The sequence below is a fragment of the Chlorocebus sabaeus genome, chromosome 1, assembly GCF_047675955.1.
Source record: "Chlorocebus sabaeus isolate Y175 chromosome 1, mChlSab1.0.hap1, whole genome shotgun sequence".
Taxonomy (NCBI): Eukaryota; Metazoa; Chordata; class Mammalia; order Primates; family Cercopithecidae; genus Chlorocebus; species Chlorocebus sabaeus.
The window spans coordinates 102,556,163-102,580,742 of record NC_132904.1 but is presented as its reverse complement, the minus strand read 5'-3'; the positions used below and the strand labels follow the sequence as shown (position 1 = coordinate 102,580,742).

Sequence of the window (24,580 nt, the reverse complement as noted above, 5' to 3'; positions counted from 1 at the left end):
GTAAAGAACAGCAACTATGTACTCACGGGCAGGAAAATTCCTCTGAAGCCCCACACCTTTTTACTTAAAACATGGGCAAATTTGCATGCCACTTACAATGTCTGTAACACTTTTATTATGAAAAGATTCTTTCCAAAACTTCAGGTAAAATGAATGCCTCTAAATGACCAACTGCTATCTTTCGATGAGTTACTACCAACACACCAGTGCCTACTCCTAAGTATGTATACTCCTTGAGAAGTGTGGCTTAAGTGAGCCCAATTATTCTGACACTGTTGCTACTTCTAAGTAGCACACAAAGAGATTCCATCCTAATGTTTCAATCCTCATAGGGAAATGTAAGATTTAATCACAAAACACTATACATACACAAATAGTAAGTGCATAAGAGCATAAAATTACAAATATTGGAGATTATCCCTGGAAAGGGAAAGATGAAGGGGTGGTAACTGGGAGGCAGGAAGTCTTCAGTTGCATTTGTTTCATTCCTGAAATGAGAGGAGAAAAGATCTGAAGCAAATATGGCAGAATGCCAACATGTGTTAAACCTAGGTGTTGGTTACACGTCATATTTCATGGAATAAGCAAAAGTTACATATAAAGGCCTCTCCTTCCCTGCCCCAGGATTGCTGGTTGTTAAATATTTACCAGCAGCACACCACCAAGTATAGTGGTTGACTTAGGTTCTGGATCTAAAGATCTGAACCTAACTCTGACCAAATAACAAGCTTCATTATTCAATGAATATATACCCTTTAGTAAGTTGTTCAAGAACTTAGTAACTTACTCTCCCCATCAATAAAACTCCAAAGAGTTATGAGAATTAAATAGCCTGATACACGAGTGCTTAAGATGCAAAATAGTTTCTAATATAAATACCGTAAGACATATGCAGCAGTTACCTGACATTAACTGATAAACTGGAAATACATCCTAAGACCTTTGCCAATCCCAAATTCACAACACTATGAAGGTGTATTTATTTACCCTATAAAAATAAAATCCATCATCATGAGCTCTCTTCACATCCTCTTTAAAAGCACTGATACTTGGAGTTTTCAGGAATATTTTTGACCAAAGATATATTTGCATATGTGTATTTATAAATCTATCTGGTCCTCAAGTTCAGATGGTAATAGTTCCACTAGTGAGGAGCTGTTGAGTTACTCAATCCTAACTGGATTTTGAGTTTCAGATGCTGAATAGGTAACAATTCTAATTTTGATAGTGAAAAATTTAATTGAAAATTTATCCAAGTCTTTTAAATTTCTGAGTCTGAAATGGAAGAGACACAAATATACAGATTCATTTTAAAAATCAATTTATGAGAGTTCCTGTGCAGGAAACGTACTAACAGAGAACAATAAAGCCATACATTGGTCAGTATGTTATAATTCGACCCAGCAGACATGAATATGAAGCAGCATGTGCCAGCCCAGCACAAAACTCAGCAAAATGCAGCATCAAATACTTGGAAAAAGCAAGTATGAATACACAGCTAACAAATGGCTTCATGTGGAGGGGAATAGGATAATAGGTTTAAGAAACTAGATCCCCATACCACTCGGCATAGGAGGATTGTCCCTTCCTCTTATAAGTCTCAAAAAATATAACTCCTATGCCTACTTTGTTCTCAAAAAGCTATTCCACATGAATGGAGTAAATCTAAGAAGTGAGAGATAGCAAATGGGGAAACAGGGAATCCAACACAGGGGAGACAAACAATCCCCAGGATCATAGCAAAGGAGATCTCAGGATTACAGCTGTACACCAGCCATAGAAGGCAGAAAGTCTGCCTTTGTCCAACTGGACAAAGCAGATTGCTCTAGGAGTGATTTTTTAAAAGACGAATGAAACTGATGGAATAATCGTTATGTCTGAACGTTAGAGAAGACATTCAAACATATGGTAGAAATCTATGCAAAGTCAATTAACTAAAGGAAATAAAAATTAGTATATGGTAAGGATAATACATCAATCAGCTGTACACAGCAGTTACATAATCTCAATAATGTACACATATTCTTAGTGTAATCATAGTCAACAATGTAAATACTGAATTATGATATAATTATGCTGGGAGGAGAAAAGGGGATAAAAAGGGAATATGCAATGCTGGGAAGCAGAAGAGGGACGCTTTGAGAATCAAAGAAACAATGCCTAAAATTTAAAAATCAAGTAAAAGCAATATAAGCCTGTCATTTGGAGATATGGTAATAAATAACAACAACAACAAAAAACAAATAGCTAAAAGAGTTGAAAGGGCTTGCCCTGGAGACAGAAAATGGCAGAAGTCAAAGTAGTGGCCTTTTTCCTTAGGAAAAAAAATCTTACAGATCTATTTGATTTTTTAAAGCTGTATACACATGAAACTTTGATTAAAAGTTACAGAAAAACTAAAAATTAAAAAATACAAATCCAACACAGTGTCAGGCTCATAGAAATTCCATAATAAATGTTCATCTTTTTTATTATTTTAATGACAAGACAAAGTTTTTCATATCACCATTACACTCATGCTAGGGGTAACAGTACTTCTATTATAAATGCTACTTGACCTTTATTTTTACTATGCTTGGCATAACTAGGCATGCTTAATAAAAAAAATATAAAACATTCAATTTCTTTATTTTTTTTAACTAATCAAAGTACCTAATTTTATACAATTTGCACACTTTTAATGTTAGTAACAGAGACAACGAAATTATTTTATTTCTTGATACGTAAGAGTTTAACTCCAAGACATGCACTACAACCACATAATATATTTTTGTCATCAATATGATGGTCTTGGCATCTTATATATTATGTTCACACTTTAAATTAAGTACTACTTGCTAAAAACAAAAACAGGTAAAGACAATGAACAGACGGTTCACGTTAAGAGGAATACGAAAAGCCAATAACAACACTGACATATCAACCTTATTTGTAATGAAATGCAAATTTTAAAAGTGACATACCACTTTTTATATTGGCAAAAATTAAATAAAAAAGAATACCTACAATTGACCAAGGAGTATTCTGGAGGGGGAGGGAGGTCACACACACACACAGTACTAATTAGAGAGAGAAATTGTACAATTAAAGCCCTGTGAACCAGTCAAATCAATCATTCCACTTTTAGAAACTGTCTCAAGGACGTAATTAAGCATGTACCTCAAAATGTACAAGGACATTCACTCTGCCACTGCTTGTAGTAATAAACTGCAGATAATCAAAATTCTAACAGAAAAAAATGAGTAAATTATGGCAAACGTTTCTTATGGGAAGGCAGTGGGCTTCCAATTCCATTCTCCACACCTAGCTTAGCTTCTTTCTTTTCAACAGAGTCCACTTCTAACAGACTAAAAATGTCAGACACTGCCTTTCTCTGTAATCTGATCTAAGTCAATGGAAACTGAGGGGAAATCTTCTGGAGGCTTTTGTTAAAAGTCATCTTCATGGATAAAACAAATGAGAGAATGGCCTTTTCTGCCTTTGAGATACAATTTTACAAAGATGTAAAACTGAAGTAATAGCAGCAGCTCTTGTGATTGAGAGGTGGATTAGCCTAAGGCAAAACAAACCAACTGAGGTCAAGGCAAAAAAAATGTGTCTTTAATGACACCACTGAACCCTGTGTTATGTTAAACAATGTCCTAGGTTACTTAGACCAGTTACATTTGGACACAGTTACCTCTGGCCAAAAGCATCCTAACTTGTATTAGCTATACAACAGAGTATGTTAGAACCACAAAAAGTTATGTTAGATGTATATTTATGAACAGTAGATGCACAGTTAAAAAAAAAATTACAAAACAGTATGTTCCCATGTTTTTAAAAATCAAATATGTTAACATGGATTCATTTGCCAAGAAAAAGGTCTGAAAAGATACTCAAGGTTTTAAGAGTAGTTATCTTTGAATGATAGCATTTAAATGTTTCCTTTTGCTTATGTGCATTTTCTATTTTTTTCTACAGTTAGCATGTATCACTTTAAGATTCCACCATCCTTCCTATCAATTCAATGCAATTTAGGAGAGAAAGAGGTAAACATGTATTTCAGTGAGCTATCTTGAACTGGAAGTCTACTTTTTCTTTTTAATTGGAAAAGTTTCTGTTCTTTAAAAAAAACTTTTGTGAAGTAAAATTTGATACTAAACAAGCATTCATTTTTCAGCAAATACGGAAGATTACAAACAGTTTTCATTTCCCTTTGTTACTCAGGGAATCATCATGACTTTGTACCATTTCGTATTGGAATTTCTTCTGTGAAGCAAAAACAGTCCCAAAATGAAGGATCTTCGGGTGTCATGGGAACTGCAGATGATATTAAATCATTAAAGTTGAGAATAGTAAATTGCCTCTGGGTTGGTTTGGAATCATCCTGAGATGGAACCTAAAAGGGAAAAGCAGATTACCTTATTGTTATATTGCATGTTAATCTTATGATCAATTTCATAATAACGAAAATAAGTAAGACCAACTTACATTTTAGTATTAAATGACAACATAGTAGGATTCCTAGAACACTGTATTTATTCCTTATATTAGTGTTGCCAATACAACAAATCAAAAAAATATGAAACAGAAAATCTGATTCTTGAACTTTTTTATATAACAAAAACCTGTGGCATTTAACATGTAGATTTACTGGGCCCCACATTCAAAAAGTGTTATTCCGTACATATAAGTTAGAAGGGATCCCAAAACCTGTAATTTTAACAAGCAGTCAGGATGTTTTCATAGAGGTGAGTGAGAAAGTGAACTTTTGTGAAATACTACTCTAAAAGGTGGGTCGGATAAAACTGCCATAACTATACGGAGATGTTTACTTCTTTAGGAAATTATTTATTCAATACTAAATTTAAACTGTATCTTACTCTCTGAGATAGAGTCCTTGTTCACAACTGAACCCAGTGTAGACCCTCTTTAATATTCCACACAATCTAGTATAAATAGTACTTGGGTTTTGTACAGCACTTTTAACAAGGTCCAGTACTTACTTTATATGACTGGTCTCATAGCTATGTTGTGATATGGTTATCTCAGTTTTATGGATGGGGAATCTGAGGCTCAGGAAGAGCAAACAATTCAAACAATTTGTCCAAGCTCAAAACACAGGTTAAATGGTAGATGCGGGCCTGGAACCCAAGTTTGTGAACTGTACTCTAGTCTTCCCAATATGCCACTGTTGCCTAAATAGGCTCTAGTCAGGGAAATAAAAAGTAAGTACTGAATGTGCATGTTTCAACAATTATAAAGCTCTATGAAAACAAAAGGTATTTTGCAGGGAGTGTGAAGCTGAGATTTAAAAACAGAAGGACCAGTAACCTGGGTTAGAACATCTTCCGATAACAGGTGTCAATTTTAACATGCCATCGCTTTATAAGGAAGATAATCTATGGAGAATTCTTAATCCTTTGATTAATCTATCAAAGGTATGGTGTGTTGCCTGAGCTACTTTTGTGGAAGTAACAATGCATATATATTGATCATGCTACATTCTTTCACGTTGATTTACTAAAAATAACGGCATGCACATAGTTTTCATTAAAACATACCTGTTTTCCTTAAATAAATACTTCCGCAGAATCACAATTATAAGCAAACTAAGCGTCTTCGACCCTAAGTTTTTTCCCCCGCTTGCTTACCAGGTAATCGGATAAGAGAGTATAAAAACATTGTGGCTGAAGAATTGAAACTGATATTATGCCACAATATGACACAAGGGCTCTTCTATGTTTGACACTGTAACTTTGGGAATAACTTAGGATATTACTTTAAAAGGAGGAGTGGATTCAATTCCCAAGGTAATTCCATTATGCATCAACCTTCAACATGGTACTCTTACATTCAACACAACCCCAATTCACCAAGAAATAAACTACCATTAAGATGACTAAGATAATCTTGAATGTCTATTGGAAATATGAGTAGTATGACAGTATTACCACATTTTTTATTACGTTTGTTGTTGTAATGCTTCAGCATATATGAATGTGAAAAAGTGGGTAACATTTTTATTTTTTTTTTGAGACAGAGTTTTGCTTGTTTCCCAGGCTGGAGTGCAATGGCGCAATCTCAGTGCACCGCAACCTCTGGCTCCCAGGTTCAAGCGATTCTCCCGCCTCAGCGTCCTGAGTAGCTGGGATTACAGGCACCCGCCACCATGCCTGGCTAATTTTGTATTTTTAGTAGAGATGGGGTTTCTCCATGTTGGTCAGGCTGGTCTGGAACGCCTGACCTCAGGTGATCCACCTGCCTCAGCCTCTCAAGGTGCTGGGATTACAGGTGTGAGCCACTGCACCCAAATGCTTTTTAAAAATGTTTCTACAAAATCCCTAGTGATCTTAATATTTGCTAATAAAAAGTATTACTATATCTATAATCTCAAAATTTTCTAAACTGTTATAAGGCAAATGACTATTTCCATCAATAAAGAGCAAATTTAACATTGATTCATGCTATTTACGAAAAAGAGAAATCTGAAAATCTTACATCCTGATGTCTAGATCCATCGGGTTTCCTAAGAGCTACTGCAACAAAATGGTGCTCATCTATTTTGCTTTCCTGAAAGATAAAAGGTATAAATATAGATGATAAAATATGCAAACCTAGATGTAGTTTTATTTACATTTTCTAAATCTCATTCTCTCTCTCTCTATATATATGTACGCTCACACACATGCATATATATATTTCCCCATCTCCACTAAACCACTTTAGAAGTTACATACATGCGGGCCTTTACTCTTAAATACTTCAACATGTATTTTCTAGTAGGCACATTCTCTTACATAACCACATCAGTTAATAACTTCAGTAAGTTTAACATTGAAACTATACTTTATTAGCTATATTCCAAATTCTGTGAATTAATCCAAAAATGTCTTTTGTGGCATATCCCTCCTTCAGAACAGGAGCCCAGTAATGGGCAAGTAGGGACAAGTATCGCATTCAGTTGTCACGTCTTGTCAGCCTTTCTTTTGTTTTTTATGACATTAACGTTTTAAAGTACAAATTCCCCCAAATCTGCTTTTTATTAATAAAATTTTGCTCATTTGGGGCTTGTTTGATGTTTCGTAATGAGCGGATTTAGGTTATGCATTCTCAACCAGAATACTACATAGGTGATGTGCCCTACCTAGAGGTACTTGATAGCTATCTGTCCTTCCCTGGTGATGTTACTATGTTTAATAAAGTACAAGGTTATAAAAAAATATCAGGTTGCAACATTGGTATGTAAGCATTTAGTTAACTACATACTATCATGTATGAAAAATCATGGTGGAAATTTATAGATAAAACATAACCAATATGCAATTTTCTATTTTCCCCTACATATGAGACAAAGGGGAAGGAGGCTTTAAAATGTAATATATATTGAGACAGTCACCAGAAAAAATTATGAACACTTAAAAGCTGAACAAACTTTTCACTGAAAAACCACTTTACTAAAGCATTCTTCCATAAAACGTCAGAAGAAACTACAATTAGAAATAGTACTTAGGGAGCTTTCATTTTTTATCTTCTTCTTCCTATCTTCATACCTTCAGGTACCCAAATCAGCAAAAAGTGAAATTCAGTAAGGATAAATTTAAGATATGTTTAAAGAGGAAAAATATTAAGACTAAGTGTCAGAAGATTTACTATGTCAAAATTATCACACAGTAAGTCTGCTATGTAGCCCTTTTCTGTTTTCTCTTTAAACAAATAAGAAAAAAGTAACCGGAATGTACAAATTTAAAAGTATCCAAAATAATTTTTCAGAAATCTAGCATGTAAGATATAGTTCTTACATGTATAGAATATTTCAGTAAATAAGAATCATGCTTAATGTATAATTAGAGGTGTATGTACACTAACAATTGATAGTTGGACACTAAAGAATGTTAACTAATGGATGTACTGTTTTGAACATTTCATTTTTAAAATTTTTTGTAGAGACAGTGTCTCAGCCTCCCAAAGTGTTGGGATGACAAGCATGAGCCACCACAACTAGTCCCTAGCAGTTTTCGACCCAGCTCTCTTTTTCAAAATGCTTTCTGTCCTTGGATACCAACACTACTCTGTTACACCATTTTGGTCATTCTTTATCAGTCTCCTCCACAAATCTGCCTTTGAATATTAGTATAGATGCTCCTCAACTCACAATGATGTTATATCCCAATAAACCCACTGTAAGAAAATATGGTTACATGGAAAATGCATTTAATACACCTAGCCCACCAAACATCATAGCATAGCATAGCCTACCTTAAATGTGCTCAGAATACTCACATCAGCCTACAGTGGGCGAAATCATCTAACACAAAGCCTCATTTATAATAAAATGTTGAATATCTCATGTAATTTATTGAATACTGTACTGAAAATGAGAAAAGGAACGGTTGTGTGGGTTCTGCAAATATGAATTCTACTGAATGCATTATCACTTTCATACTGTCATAAAGTCAAAAAAAGTTGAACCATCATAAATTGGGGACCATCTATATTCTCAGGGCTCTATACTCGGCCATACTTCTACATTCTCTCTCTCTTTTTTTTTTTTTTTTTTTTTTTTTGAGATGGAGTCTTGCTGTGTCACCCAGGCTGGAGTGCAGTGGCCGGATCTCAGCTCACTGCAAGCTCCTCCTCTCGGGTTCACGCCATTCTCCTGCCTCAGCCTCCCGAGTAGCGGGGACTACAGGCACCCACCACTTCGCCTGGCTAGTTTTTTTGTATGGTTAGTAGAGACGGGTTTCACCGTGTTAGCCAGGATGGTCTCGATCTCCTGACCTCATGATCCGCCCGTCTCGGCCTCCCAAAGTGCTGGGATTACAGGCTTGAGCCACCGCGCCCGGCCTCGGCCATACTTCTAACTTCTTGTGGCTTCAATTTGCACTTCTCTCTTCACAGATTCAATATATAGCTGCTCCTTAGGTAATCTCATAGTTCCAACTTCAAATCCATGGTTTCAACTACCATTGACATAATGGTTATACTTAAAACCATTATAATATTTTTCCTCTAGCCCAGCCCTCCATTCCATTCACCTATCTGACATCTTTACTTAGATGTTTGGTATCTCAAACTTAACATCTCATTTATTTTCTAGTATTCTGCTAGATTATCTTCTAATAGATTATCTTCTAAGTCAGAGAATTGCTCTACAGCCCATTTGCTGGACACAAGCAGGACCAACCACAGTATAATGACCGGTCTGGAAATAAACAACTAGCCCAAGCTAGGTCAGGGAGTCCCTTCTCTAGGATTTTTGGACTTGGAACAGAAAGTGAGTTTACCAGTTTGTTTGGGGTTTTAAACTGTAAATTGTTGTAAACCGTAAATTGTTACATGCAACAACAGTATGTTACATGCAAGAGTCATGTTTTCTGTCATGTAGACCAGAGAGGTTGAGAAAGCTGGTGCATAGAATGAGAAACATGGGTGGGAGAAAATTGAAGCCAAAATGTAGAGAAAGGCAAAAGTAGGAGACAAAAAGAGCTCTGAATATTTTATCCCCTAATTCTAGCTAATACTGGGGACAGCTGCTGAATAACTCTAGTAACCTATAATACTGTTTTGGGGGGTTTTTTGGCTTAAATTAGTATGTGTTGGCTTCTCTCACTAGCAACCAGGAACTGCTAGTGACAGAAACAAAATACAGTAACAGACCAAAATACTTAACCTGATCAATACCTTGCAGGATCTACCAGCCTGATCTGGAATCTCTCTTAAATACCCTCATTATGCCCAGCCAAAGTGGCTGCTTTTGGCTGTTCATACATGCAAAGCTCCTTTTCAGAGCCTCTTTTCTTTTTCCGTTCTGAACTCACAATGACTCATCTTTCAACATCTTTCAAGTATTAGCATAAATGTTACATGCTCTCATAGTAGCCCTGATTTCACTTTCAGAGCAGCAGGACTGGATTCAGTTGCGTCCAAATTCAGTGACTAGCCTACCCAAATCAATCATACATACATGCATAAAAAATAGAAATTCTTAGTTATAACAATTCTAATAAATTTCTTACCTCAAATGCCCATTCTTTTTCTTCCTCTCCATCCAGGAACAAACGTGTTTCTTTATAAACCTGGCCTATATCCAAGTTTAATGGAGATAGATCAAATTCAAGCCGCTGCAATTCAAATCCTAGTCCAACACCAATGGCTTTTATGAAGCTTTCTTTAAGTGCCTAAGATACAGAAAGACATTTTCTCTTAGAATTCAGTGGACAAAAATTTTTCATAGAATGTACAGGCCCAACAAATAGGGAGTTTCAATGCTGTGCTACATTACAGCTATATGGCTATAAGCTTTTTTAAAAAAAAAACCCTTACAGCATGAAAACAAACCATCCACATGATCTTAGGGCAAATCATTTAAGCTCTCTGTGCCTGTATCCCCTTGTATGTAACCTGCGATCATGATAACAACACCTTCCTCATAGGGATGTTATGTATATTAAACTAACTAACTTATAAAGAGCTTGAAGTAATGTCTTCTGGCATGCAGTAATATAATATATCAGTGTTTGTTACATAAGACCTCATGTGTATTAGTTCCTTTATGACAGAAAACATTATTTATAAATCATAATGTTTTGTTTTAGCTTTAAGTACTTTCTACCTGAGCATTACATATAGGTTAAATTTTCTTAAAATGATATGTCATTATAATGTAATATATGCATAAAAACCATAACATTCTCAAGCAATCATCCATTTCCTTCAAGCACTGTTTGGACACTACTGGGTAACCAAGGACTCTGCTTTTAAATGAAGATAATGGAATCATTATAGACTTTTGTTTTAAAAATTAGAAAGAATTATACCCAATTCCTATAAAACATATCCAGCTGAGTCCATTCATCCTTAAAGCTTCTGATTGTTTCCCATTCTTTGTTGGTAAACTTTCGTTTCATAATATGAAAGAATTCTGGAATTGAACCACGACCTGTCAGTTAAGGAAATAAGAAATTAAATAGCAGTTCTATTAAAAAATAAAAAGTTGCTCTATTACTAAAACTGTTCAAGACAGCACCCCCCAAAGATCTAAAGGGCAACCATTCTTTTGAATACATTTAAAATAATCCTAAACAAAATCTCAGCAAGTCAAAACAACTTGAAAATTAAAACAGTAAACACATTATGACAAGCAGTAGTTAGCCCAGAAATATGAGTAGTTTAACAGGAATTGGTGATATTCTATAAATTATTACTTAAGCAGGAAAACCATATGGTTGCATCAATATATGCCCCAAAAAGTTTTGATACAATTTAGCAGCCAAAGCTGTTATAAATTTTAAATAACAGGAAATTTCTTATATAAAACGGTATTTATCAGAAGCTCAATTAAAATACTCCTAAAGTAGAACCATATTATTCTAAAGTTTTGTTACGTAACAGACAAAAAAAGGGAATAATTATTTTACCACAAGTTTTGGAAAATTAGCAGAAAGCTGAAAACTGTTCTTTTATTCTACATTATTGCCACGGCTAAAAAATTAATACTTACCTTCTTTAAATGTTTTCCAACTTGTTTTCTAATATGACTTCTTCAAATAAAAAGATTTTCATTATTCTTTCATGGTTGCAGTTGCAAAATAAGCTCATTTAAAAAAACTTGAAACATATCTTTAGTGCCACTATTTCATAGATAACAAAATATTACATAGCATTCGAAAAATAAATGACAAAAGATACAACCCAAAGGATCTCATTCCCAGAACTAAGGGGTAAAATACATATTAAAATTCATGGTAGGTCTCTAGTATTGAATTTTCCCAGACATTAAAATTATGTGTTTGTGTGTCTTTACCACCAAGCACGAACTTTCTACCATCATTCATTTTATATAAATATGCATAATATGTATAAGTATTTACACAAATATGTATTCAACTAATATTAAAAACAAATTGATCACTGTTCTTGCCTTTTATACTTACAGCCTAATGGGCCTATCAGAGGTAGGTGAACCACAAACATTTACTAAGTGTATACATGAATGTTAACTATTATATGGTAAATTACTTCCTAAATATTCAACTGCCCTGTATCCTTAGTTCATTATTACATTATTTTCCAGAAAACCTTTTGAAGGTAATCCCTTTGAGGATTCTGTTAATATGGGCTTACTCAAATTCTCACTTCTAAAATAATCAACTCCAAAATTTGACATTCTGAAATGATTAACACAATTCTTAAAGAGATAGCTGATACAACACTCTCTATGGGCATTTCTTATGTAAATAAATATGTGGAGAAAAAAGATGTTGAAGATGTTGAATGTCCCTTTCTTAATACTTCACTGGCATTTAATCACTAATTCTCTCTATGATAATTCAACAATTAGAATTCCACTAAAAGCATACAAGTGCTAGGTACCACGAACCACATGATGAGCAAAACAGACATGGTCCTTATCTTCATAGAGAGTTTACAGTTTCTCCTGCAGTAACCAAATACCTTTCCCACATTCATCTCAAGGGTAGAATATATTAAAAATTGGTTCTCTCACGAAATATTTATGATTCTCCCAGTACCCCCCGCTTCAAGAGTCAAAATAGTCGCCTCTTAGCTCATCAGGAAGTATTTCTGCTGATCTTGTTGCTGATATGTGGTACTATGGATCAAAATAAGGATCCTCATTCATTTTCAGGCACTGAGATATTAAATTGTGATCTTAAGAGTTCAATGGCAAGAAATTCTTACCCCTTTTGCGGCCATGGATCCCTTTGATTGATTGGTGTTTACTCTTCAACACCTTCCTGAGACTAACATTAATAGAAGCCCCTCAATAAAAACTGTTTTGTTCAGTGCATCAATAGTACATACTGGCTTGATAAATAACATCTTAAAGAACACCTTAAAGAAAGTAAAGACAGAAAGCTTCTGAAGTAACTAATGTAAATCTGGAAATTTTAAACATTGGGGACACTATATCTACAAAAATCATAAACTGTTTCCTGTTCAATGGATTTTGGCACAAACTGCATATGTAACAATAATGGGAGGAACAAACTATCTTTGGTTTGGAAGACTGCATTATGTATTTTGAGTGAAACTGTAGTTGTAACAGATTAATGTCCAAAAAATCTGCACTTAAAAAGATATGCATTTTGTCATCTATAGTGTCATTTTGCTTGCTGCTTTCTTCAAATTTTATTTTTATAACCTCCAAGGAGCCTTCTGATTTTTAACTAAATAAGATGGGGCAATCAAGGACAAAAATTTAAATAAGCACACTATTAAAAAACTGATTAACATAAAAGGCAATCAATCTGGCACAATCACTAGAAAGCAATCACATAACTCATTATGTTCAGTCAAGAAATACCGATATGAGTGCATTTTCATATACTTTAGAGCATCTTATTTAGACCACAAAATAAAAATTTGACAGCAATAGGAAAAGGTGATTTTGTAAATATTCGGCCAAAGCACAGCAGCGCCACACTGTGGCATTATGGTGGATATACAGTGGGCATATACTCTGTTAAAGTGTTAAATACAGTTTACCTCAGAAACTGGAATAAAGAAAAATTGGTAGGAAGAACAGTGAATTTGTCCCTTAAGCTATTTGAAGGCAGCACAATTACTGGACATACATGTTGGCAAGTTCTAATACTACCATTACATACACAGAGAATCATCAGTCAAGCTGAGAAAAACCTGATCCTCCATCTTATAGCTTGACTTTAAGGAGAGCGGTGTTAGATATTGTATTGTGCAACGATTAACTAATTAAGACCACACAGAAACTAATGTTTTATTTTAAACACAGTAGTAACATACAACAAAATCATTTAGATCTAATGCCTTGAGCAACTATCGCTGGCCTATGAAAAAAAATTCTAGTAGTACCAGAACCTCAGGGCCTACCCACATTAATCCCTCTCCAAAACAAAGTTGCCAATATGTATACATAAATATGTATATATAACAGTACTTCAGCCTTTAGGTAAATGGGCTGGCCATTTTTGAGGCACGTGGAAGACAGTTAAGCAACGCCCAACTATGTGCTTGCTTCAAAGTACCAAAATGTAGCCTCAGATAACAAATCATATTAGAAATTCCAATAGTTTCACTTTCTAAGTACTGAACTGTATATAATAGAATTATATATAATTTTGTTTCTATGAGAAGTGGCAGTCTTCTAAGATATGAGTTAGTATGTATACGCTATAACGCTTGACTTATCAGCTCATTTGTCCAGGAACTTACCCAGACACCAACCTAGAATAACACAAAAATATCTGAGCTGCCAATATAGGTTTCACAAACTACATGCACAAAGCCTCTTGCATGTTACTATCAAAGAATGTACTTATATTTAAGCCCTCAATTCGTGAAGTAGAGCAGAAAAAGCACTAGACTGAAATACGACAATCTAGGTTTGAGACTCACCATTTAGGCAGTCCTAAACTTCAGTTGCTCTTACACTGTTTACCAACACATACAGGTATTAACACACAGAGGCAAGAAACAGGCTGATAGAGCTAGAACTACTGGGCTGTGAATGTTATCCTTTTAGGAAGAACTCCAGAGAATGAAGATGATGACCAAGAGGACAGAGCAAGAAGCCTTTTATTTTTGGGCTTTAAAACCTAATGAACTTACTCTGCTGGGTTTGGAACATGTTTGAGAACCATGACCCCTTTTTACTTCAGACTTCTTTTTGGAATGGGAACGTCTATCCTATGCCTCTCCTACCATTGTATTTTAGAAGACTTGTTTTCCGCTTTCACAAGTCCACCCATGGAGAGGAATTTTGCCCCAAGAAGGATCATACTCCAGTTTCACACATAGCTGATTTAGATGATTGAGATGATGAGATTTTGCCACTTTTTGGGTTGATGATATTAACACTTACATGAGATTTAGAGTTAATGCTGGAATGGGCTGAGAATTGCTGATGCTGGGATGGGGTGAATTTACTTTGTATGTTAGATGGATATAAATTTTGCAGGGGGCCAGAGAATGGACTCTACTGGGTTGAACGGTGTCTCCTGAAATTCATGTCCACCCAGAACCTTAGAATGTGACCTTGTTTGGAAATAGAGTCTTTATAGATGTAATCAAGTTAAGATCAGGTCATACCTAATTAAAGTGAGACCTGAATCCAATGCCTGGGGTCCTTACAAGAAGAGACAGACACAGAGAGGAGACAGAAAAAGTCATTTGAAGGTGAAGGCAAAAATTGGAGTGATGCAACTGCAAGCCAGGAACTGCTAGGAATGAGCAGAAACTAGGAAGAAGCAAGGAACGATTCTTTCTTGGAACCTTTAGAGAGACCATGACCCTGCTGACACCTTAACTTCCAGCCTTCCAGAACTTAAAGAGCCTTCTGTCACTTGAAGACACCATGTTTGAGGTACTTTGTTAGGCAGCCTGAAGAAACTAATATACACATAGATACAATTTAAATTATACATAAGCACACACATTCACGTATCCTTAGGAGCTTTAATTTTATGTCCCTGGAGTCAAATTTTCAGATGCTGGTTCATCACTTCTTAGCTACAGATTGAGTATCCCTAATCTGAAAATCTGAAATCCAAAATGCTATAAAACTCAAAGCTTTTTGAGCATCAAAATTATACTCAAAGGAAAAACTCAGGGGAGCACTGTGGATTTTCCACTAGAGATATACTCTACCCGTAGGTTATTTATTTAACATTTACTTAACATCTCTATGGCTGTTTCTCAAATTAAATAGGGACAAAGAACTGGGCAGATGAAGAATAAACATGTAAAACGCCTGGAACTATCAAGTACATAATAAGTATTAGCTCTGAGGCTGCTGTGAAAGTCATTGTTAAATGTGTATCTTCTTTTGTCAACTGTTTTTATGAAGTCCTTCCTGTATTCATTAAGTAGGACTTAAGTGGTTTTCCCGTTGATATTTAGAGGGGCATTTCACACCTTAACAACATTAACCTTTGTCTATCAAATTTGCCACAAATACATTCTCTGGTTTGTGAAAGATGATTTAATACGAAATCATATCTGTTGACTTTGTGGTTTCCTTTTATCATTTTAAGCTTCAAAAGTCATCTTTCAGAAGTCTGCTCAAATATGCAATTACACTATGTTCTAGTAAGTGTTAATAAAACTTTAATTTTGTTAGAGTTGAGGCAATGACTTTCTGATATCACTCATAAAAAATGGTAAATGGGCTATAATTTTTCTTTTTGTTAGTTCTGTAAATTACATCCAATACAGAGTTTCCCAAACATTAATATGCCTAACAATCAACTGGGAATATTGTTTAAATATAGAAACCCGGCCGGCCACGATGGCTCACGCCTGTAATCCCAGCACTTTGGGAGGCTGAAGCGGGCAGATCACCCAAGGTCTGGAGTTCGAGACTAGCCTGTACAACGTGCTGAAACCTCGTTTCTACTAAAAATACAAAAATTAGCCAGGCATGGTGGCAGATGCCTATAATCCCAGCTACTCGGGGAGGCTGAGGCAAGAGAATCACTCGAACCCAGGAGGCGGAGGTTGCAGTGAGCTGAGATTGCACCACTGCACTCCAGCCTGGACAACAAAGAGTGAAACTTCATCTCAAAAAAAATTGAAACCCTGTTGTACCCTCAGAAATTCTGGCTCCCACAGGTCTGCAGTGGTTTCAAGGAATCTGTATTTTTAATGACCACCCTAGCTGATTTTGATACCCTGATCAAAATTTTAAAATAACATGCTATGGTCCTATTATTATGATAGAAAAGAAATCTAAGACTAAACGGACTCTAGTTTCAAGATAAATTATTTTATTATTTGGATACTAGCAGGACTGTTGCATTTTCCAGAAAATTTAATTCTGATATTCTATGTATGATTTCTTCTCTATTGTAGTACAATATATATAATGTCACCCATTTTTAAGTATACAGTTCAGTGGTATACAGTACACTCATACTGTTGTACAATCATCACTATTAACTGTCTCCAGAATTTTTTATTCTTTTTAAAACTGGAATTAAATCTGTCTAATCCCAAATCTTGTTTGTTTCTTATCCATTTAATCTGTCATTTTCTTCAATAATATATATTTTCATAAACCAAATCTCTATGTTCAGTCCTCTTTATCTCCTTACTCATTCCCTTTCATTCTGGAAGTGTTTCTCAGATTTATCCTATATATCATCAATTCAATTTTCTGTAAAAGCTAGTCTATTTACAGGTTCCTATACAGATTCTTTCAGTACTGACGTTTGTGAGAAAGGAGGATTAAGGGTTTTGCGGGGGACAGAGTTGTACATTTTTAACTTGAATTTAGTAATAAGGACAATTTTCTCTTAAAATTAAAATTAAAAAGGTTCATGGAGAATTTTTATCTCAGAGAAAAACATTTCTTCTAAGTCTTTTAGCTTTTGAAATTTTCTCATAACTTTGTAAGTTTTAAAAAATTATTTTACATAGCTGGTTTGTTTTTAAAGAGATTGAGAGGCATTTGTTTTAAAAAAATAAGATTCTGGCAGGGCGCAGTGGCTCACGCCTGTAATCCCAGCACTTTGGGAGGCCGAGGCGGGCGGACCACGAGGTCAGGAGATCGAGACCATCCTGGCTAACACGGTGAAACCCTGTCACTACTGAAAATACAAAAAATTAGCTGGGCATGGTAGCGGGCACCTGTACTCCCAGCTGCTTGGGAGGTTGAGGCAGGAGAGTGGCATGAACCCGAAAGACAGAGCTTGCAGTGAGCCGAGCGCCACTGCACTCCAGCCTGGGCGACAGAGCCAGACTCCGTCTCAAAAAAAAACAAAAAGATTCTGCTACATATATTTTTCTGTGATGTGATATTGGCCGGGCACAATGGCTCACACCTGTAATCTTAACACTGAGGAGGCTGAGGCAGGCAGATCACTTGAGCCCAGGAGTTCAAGACCAGCCTAGGCAACATGGAGAAACCCTGTCTCTATTATGATATTAAATAGATATATACATATACATTCTAAGTCCCTTCAGGTTCATACAGACCTAACTAATTCTTTTATTACAGCTAATAATTATCTGTAGAATGCATCCACCATTAATTTATTTAACCAATTTCTATTAGTAGCTTCAGGTTTTGTTGTTATTCATAAATATTTTGGATACAGTACCATAAACAAGATCGCTAAATCAAAGACTATATGTATTTTCAATTTGAACATTATTTTCCAAAAAGCCTGTAGCAATTTCTAGTGCTTCCATCTATATGATTGTTCTTTTCCGACATTTTCACAAGCTCCAAGTGTTTTTTTCCAATTTTCTGCAAATCTGATGGGCATCTCATTGTTACTTTAATTTGCATTACTCATCATTAAGGTAATAGCTTACTGACTACTTGAATTTGTTCTTCTGTAAGGTGCCTATTAATATTTTCTAATCACTTCATAGAAGCTCTTTATATATTATGGATATTGACACTTTACCAAATTTGTTATAAGAATTTTCCTTATTCTATTATTTATCTTTTGTATTTGGTTATATTTTTGGAATATAATTTTTTAAAATTTAAATATCGATTCTTTCTTTGATAAATTCTGAACTCTATCTTGTTTGAAAAGAATTCAGAAAAAGATTTACTGCAACTTGACCTATTCTGTCCTAAAATTATAATTTTTTTTTTTACTTTTAAACTTCTAATTCCTCCAAATTGGTGTATATAGTATGTTTTACATCCACATGACTAACCAATTCTACCAGCACCATTTAATAAATAATCTTTTATTCACTGCATTGAAATGTGTATATATCCTAAGATTAACTCTTCTAGTTGTCTATTCTTTCACTAGTACTATACTCTTTTTAGTTTACAATGCCTAACACAAGTTTCTGAAACTGCTAAGGCAGGATCCTTACCATATTTTTCATATTCCTAGTCATCAGTTCTTCCGTAACAACTTTAAATGTATGTAACCCAGTTTCACAAAATTTTTCAAATTTTGGTATCTGCAAATTCTTTTAATAGGAATCAATAAAATCTCATACTGAGGTCATATACTGCAGAAAGCAGTGGTTAAATATATGAACTTTTACTTTTTAGTTAAGTCAACTTGGACAAATGTCTTAACCTTTTATACAAAATAACAGTAGTACTTACACACTAGTCTTATGAAGATGAAATAATACCTATTAGGCATCTAACATAGTGTCACACACTTGTAGGAATTGCTCAATAAATACTAGTTACACAATCAAATCATACTGACAATAGAAAAAGACCCACCTGTAACTGGGAAGGGGGAAAACTCCTTGAGGGTGGAGACTTGGTTTTCCAGTAAGGAATTCAGAGTACAAAGTGACGTGTGACTTTCTAAAACTACTTAAAGGTTTTAAATCCCAAGTGCGTTAAAAAAAAAAAATTCAGCAAAGTTTATTTTAAAAATGTAAAGATGAACATGTAAAACCACAGGGGGAAAATTCTGGCCCTTTCCCAAATTTCAGTCATAATTTTTATGTATTTGGTCTCTCTTATTTTGCCTTACTTTGTAAACATGGTCACAAAACTAAACAATTCAAAAGTTACCCTTTATGCTCAGCACTTCAAACACCTTTAATAGCAGAAAAAATTAGAAAACGAAGGGAAAACCTTCATTTAAATTAAGATGAAGACCAGGAAAACACTATTCTTCCTAAGAGTAAGAATTACCGCCCTGGCATTTACAGTAGGCTATATACTAGATACGTTCTCTCCTGCGTGGCCACAGCCAACAGTGGGAGAACAGGTAGAGGGAGGGAAATGAGCTGCACTCAGTAGAAATGGTTAATGCACCATGAAAGAAAAAGATTCTCTAAGTTCCTACAGGATTCTTACCTACAGAACAAGACGGAGTAATGGAATTGACTCTTTCAATGCACTAATGATAACCTCCAAAGCCAACTCTGTCTTTAGAGTTGACAATCTAGCAATGATGCTTAGTACGAAACACAGTACTTTCCTTGCTGCTATCCTAAGTTTTGACTACCATCACTTAGCAAGACTCTTAGGAAAAATCCCTTGCTCAATCTCCTCACTTACTACAATAAGTATAGCAATTCAAAGAATCTCCAATGAAGCAAATCAGTGTCTACTTCCCATCCTCATTAAGAAATCATGCTGTGTCCATTCATGCTTCAGAAATCAGTGGCATGGTAACAATACTAGTGACAACTGGAAAATCTCTCTTCTTTTCTGTATTACTGGAGATAGCAATAGCTTTTTCACAACAAAATAAGGAAAAAGAAAAGGCCTAGACATTGTGATTAGTCAAATAAGATCAACTGAAAAAAAAAAGATGGCGGAGGGAGGTCTAATAAAACATAATTAACAGGAAAACTAAATCTGAAATTTTTGCTCAACTGTCTTTCCATCATTTATTAAAAGCTTCTGTTATTAATTACTTGTTTATCCAGCACTGACCATAGCCAACACTGCCCATCAAGTTAACTGGTAATAAAATCTGTTTCTCAGACGTATCATTTCCAAGCAGATACCAACCCACTGGGCCAATTTATTTACCATGTAGTTGTGCTGACTGCACTGTAAAAAATAATGGTCTTTCCATTTCTGATTTCAGAAAAAGTTCCTATAATGACAGTAGAAAGCTATAAGAATATATGGGCTAATTCCCATGCTAAGAATCTTCTATGGCAGCAATTTTTTTAGAGTAAGCCACCTATACCCCTGTTGAATACCAGATCCTTTCCTAAGAAAAATGCACATGTACACATCATACAAAATGTAGCAAACAATTTCAGGAGGTTAAACAAAATTCCTTGAACCTTATCCAGGGAATCCGATCAACAATCTGTCACAAGGTTTCCGAAATCACTAGTAGGGCCTTGCTCTGAGCAAACCTGAGAATAGAGTTATACTGGAAAGGTTTATGAGTACGTAAGAGAAAGAGTAGCTAGTAGGAAAATGCAAGGTAAGGACAATAAAAGCAAAAGGGAGAAGAGATTCACAGCTACACCGAAGCCTACAACAGCACAGTGTTTTTTCATTCATTTGACAAATATTTTACTATTATATACTAGGCAAGGTACTAAGAGATGTGATAGTGATTAAACCCTGATGTAGCTAACATGGTTCTTGCTCTCACACAGCTTTTAAGTAACAGGAAAAGATAATCAACCATCCTGATGAATAACCAACTGAGACACATTACTGGAATAAGGAAAATACATTTTATGAGAACCTACAACAAAAGAACCTAGCTTAGATTGAAGGCTCACAAAGCTTCCCTAAAGTAAAGTTAAGGTGAAACCTAACAAGTAAATAGGAGTTATCTATGCAGAAATGGGAGTGAGAGAAGATTAATACAAGCCTTACAGACTGAGAGAGCCACATATTCAAACCACATATGGTGCAGGCAGTATGGAGATTAGACAGTTTTACTATGAAATTAGGAAGATGTGGCTTCTTTTATTAAAAGGTTTCTTCTTAGCCTGTTACTTATCTTCTGTAAAAGTAGCAGTATATGCATCATAGGGCAGTTGAGAGAATTAAATCACAGAATATATCTAAAGCTCTATGTAAAATGCCATGGCACATGGTTAAGCGTTCATTAAATGTGACGACGACAAGTATACAGTAATTAAGAGAACCTGTATTTAGTATGTATTAAATTGCCTGGGTGTACATTCAACCTCACCACAAATGTTAGTAGTCCTTAAAACCACCAGTAACAAATTTCTAAGGCAATATACAAGCAACTTAACTATTTTAATAATGTTTGCTCCTCATTTTTACTTGCATAAATGGGCTAAAAAGAGCTGTATTTAGATACAGAACAAAGAGTCGTCTGTTGGTATCCACTGGGGACTGGTTCCAGGACCCTCCTCAGATACCAAAATCTGTGCATGCGGCCCTGTGGGACCCGCATATATGAAGTCAGCCCTCCATATCCTCAGGTTTCATATCCTGCAAATACTGAATCTTGATATGTGTGTGTTTGTGGATGCAGAATCTGCGGGTACAGAGGGCCAACTACTGAAGAATATTCCCAGGAGTAGACCCATGCAGTTCAAACTTGTGTTGTTCACGGGTCAACTGCATATGTTATCTCTACATAAGGACTACAATGCACTGTACGATTGAGATTCTTTTTTAAAAAACAAACTAACAATTTGACTGAAAAATTGTGGTTAATGTTTAAGTGAAATAAGTTGAAGTACAATTCAAAAAGAATTTCACTTTACCTCTAGGCAAAGTATTATATGGATCACCAGTAATGGATAATCTATTATTTATTTGTAAGTCTGTAAACAGTCATGGAAATATACCCTTTTCAGATTTATGCTCTCCATTACCTTTGTGTACTAAGCACATTTTCTCTAAACTTAAATATCTCTAATATATCTCCTGGCCTGAGATTACTCAACAGGTAAGAACTGAGGCATCAAGACATTTAACTGCTGTACTACAAAAATGAAATGTTACCTGGAAAACTAGTCTTCATTATATCAATCCCAACTTGTAGCTCAGGCTCAGCAGCAAGCACCGCATAGTCCCCTTGATGAGAGATGTTAAAGTTGAAATTTGGGTAAGGATTCGATGAGTCCTTTGCAAGAACTGGCTTTCCTTTTGCAGTTCTTTGCAAACGAATATGATTCCAAGGGATATTCAATTTCTCTGCAACCAATTTCCTTATCATCAGACGACCAGCCTGTTAAGTACATAAAACATTTGGTATGTATTGATGTCTGCCAAAGATACAACCACACTACGTGTAAAAGTATTTTTTTTGGTTTCTAAAATTTTCATTTTTAAAACTTTTCAAAATACTTAAGGATTAAACACATGTTAATTTAAACTTAACCAATGCTTAAGTAGATAAAAAGTTAAAGCCCGTCTTAACAATTTCCTCTCCTTTGCTAGCGACCAAAGTTAACAGCTGGCATCCTGTCAGTCTCTTCTGTATTTAAATATATGTGCATTTACATGGTTTTGCTAACTCCACATATAAACACAAACATGAAATTATACTTATGTAGTATTCTACCACATATAAGCTTTTAGATTAAAAGTACTGGGAATTATTTTATGTCTGTACACATCCGTCTGGTCCATGCAGTTTTAACTGTAGCACATTTCATAACATTATTTCCCCTTTATTGGACATTTTAGGCTGGCTCTAGACTTGCTGTCATAAACAACTCTGCAGTGACAGCCCTCCTGTATCTACATCTGTGCATATGTATTTCTAGATCCCATATATTGATCACCCAGCTTCAACGATTAGCAAGACATGACCTATCTTGTTCTGCTCTCTCCCACCTCCAAATATTATTTTTTAAATAATTACTAAAAACACACACACACAAAAAATAAGAATATAAGATGACAAAGTATGTATTTTTTAAAATATCTTTCAGGTTTTTTTCTTCTTCAATTCTAACACTGACTTTTAAAAACTGCAGGCTTTTAAAAGTTGTTCATTTCACAATTCCTTACAAATTATAAGTGTACAAAATTTTCACCAATGTGCCTTATAATTATCAACTAGTCATCATTTCAAACAGAAAGGTGTTTCAATATAGGACATTTTTAAGAAAGGACTGTCTTTTAAATGATGGTAATTCACGGTTGTTTCAAATTGCACCATATTGTAGAGATTATTTATTTGGAAATCCCGTTTTCCATTTGTTGCTTCAAAATAATAGCTAAAATAAATCTACGTAAAACACTGTTTCCCATGGCATCTAGTGAGGAAGGTATCCTCTCCGGCTTCAGGTTCATTGGCTTCAATCCCGGGGAGCGCAGGGCTACGAACTATATCATACTGTCAATAATTTCTAGGGCCTACCACGTGCAGGGAGTCCTCGGAGAATGGTGGGATATTTAACAGGCAGAATAAGCATGGGTTATGAACCCACGCAAAGAAAAAAAAAACATTTAAAGATAAAGACATAAAAACATTCATTACAGAAAAATACAATTTTGTCGGCCTTCCCTACACTTATTTCATAGTTTAGGAGGGTCTCCCATTTGAAATAACAGGGGGAAAGAGATAATTTTTACAGCCATCGCGGCCTCCGAGGCGATTACAAAGGCCATGGAAACCAGGCCGTGTGTCGCCCGCAACTCCGCAGCGCCGGCTGCTATCGCCCGGACCGGCCACGGGCTCCACAGCGAGAAGGTCGCCGCCAGCGCGGGAGTGTGGGGTCTCCACAGCCCGGCCCGCCTCCCCCAACATCTGCTTCCTAGGCTGTAAATACCAAGAAAGACCTGTAGTACCATGGCTGCCTTAGCGTCCCGGGCAAAGACGAACTGGCCAATGCGCTCCTTCTCCTCGGGCTGAATCGATCGCACTGCCAGCAGCCATTCGGCTCGGCTAGGCAGCCAAGTGCCGCAGGAAAAGGCCCAGCGCACGCCCTCCATGGATGGCACCAAGCAGAACCGTTTGGCAGGGAAAACCATACACTGCAAGCGGACCTCGCCGTTACCTCGGGCCTGATGGCGCGGTCGCAAACGTGGCCCCACCCCCTTCTTCCAGGCGTCCGTGCGCAGGGGGCGGGACGTCGTTACGCAGACGGGCACGTGGCCCACCGACAGCCCTCCCAGCCCGCCCCCAACTCAGCCACCTCCTCTCGGAGAAAGCAGCTGGGGGCGGAGACGGAGATCAGCTCTGCG

The 24,580-nt window shown here is 35.9% G+C and overlaps 1 protein-coding gene across 1 annotated transcript; it reads right to left on the bottom strand.

The window, feature by feature from the left end:
• Window positions 1–2,444: 2,444 nt before the first annotated feature.
• On the bottom strand, window positions 2,445–24,439 carry AASDHPPT (aminoadipate-semialdehyde dehydrogenase-phosphopantetheinyl transferase). The gene is made up of 6 exons (XM_008020716.3): window positions 24,185–24,439; window positions 22,388–22,613; window positions 10,803–10,924; window positions 10,002–10,163; window positions 6,484–6,555; window positions 2,445–4,381 (listed from the first exon to the last, which is right to left on the bottom strand). Exons 1-6 carry the CDS (start codon window positions 24,365–24,367, stop codon window positions 4,217–4,219), a joined length of 930 nt encoding a protein of 309 aa, XP_008018907.1. The 5' UTR covers window positions 24,368–24,439; the 3' UTR covers window positions 2,445–4,216.
• Window positions 24,440–24,580: the final 141 nt, after the last annotated feature.

Excerpts from the sequence above, each read along its gene's own strand:
- AASDHPPT (XM_008020716.3), bottom strand. The coding sequence starts at position 24,367 with ATGGTTTTCCCTGCCAAACGGTTCTGCTTGGTGCCATCCATGGAGGGC. Across the intron at positions 10,925-22,387 it reads AATGAAGACTAGTTTTCCAG|GTCGTGGTTCAATTCCAGAA; the intron begins GTAACATTTCAT and ends CTTAACTGACAG. Across the intron at positions 4,382-6,483 it reads ATGGATCTAGACATCAGGAT|GTTCCATCTCAGGATGATTC; the intron begins GTAAGATTTTCA and ends TTTCCCTTTTAG.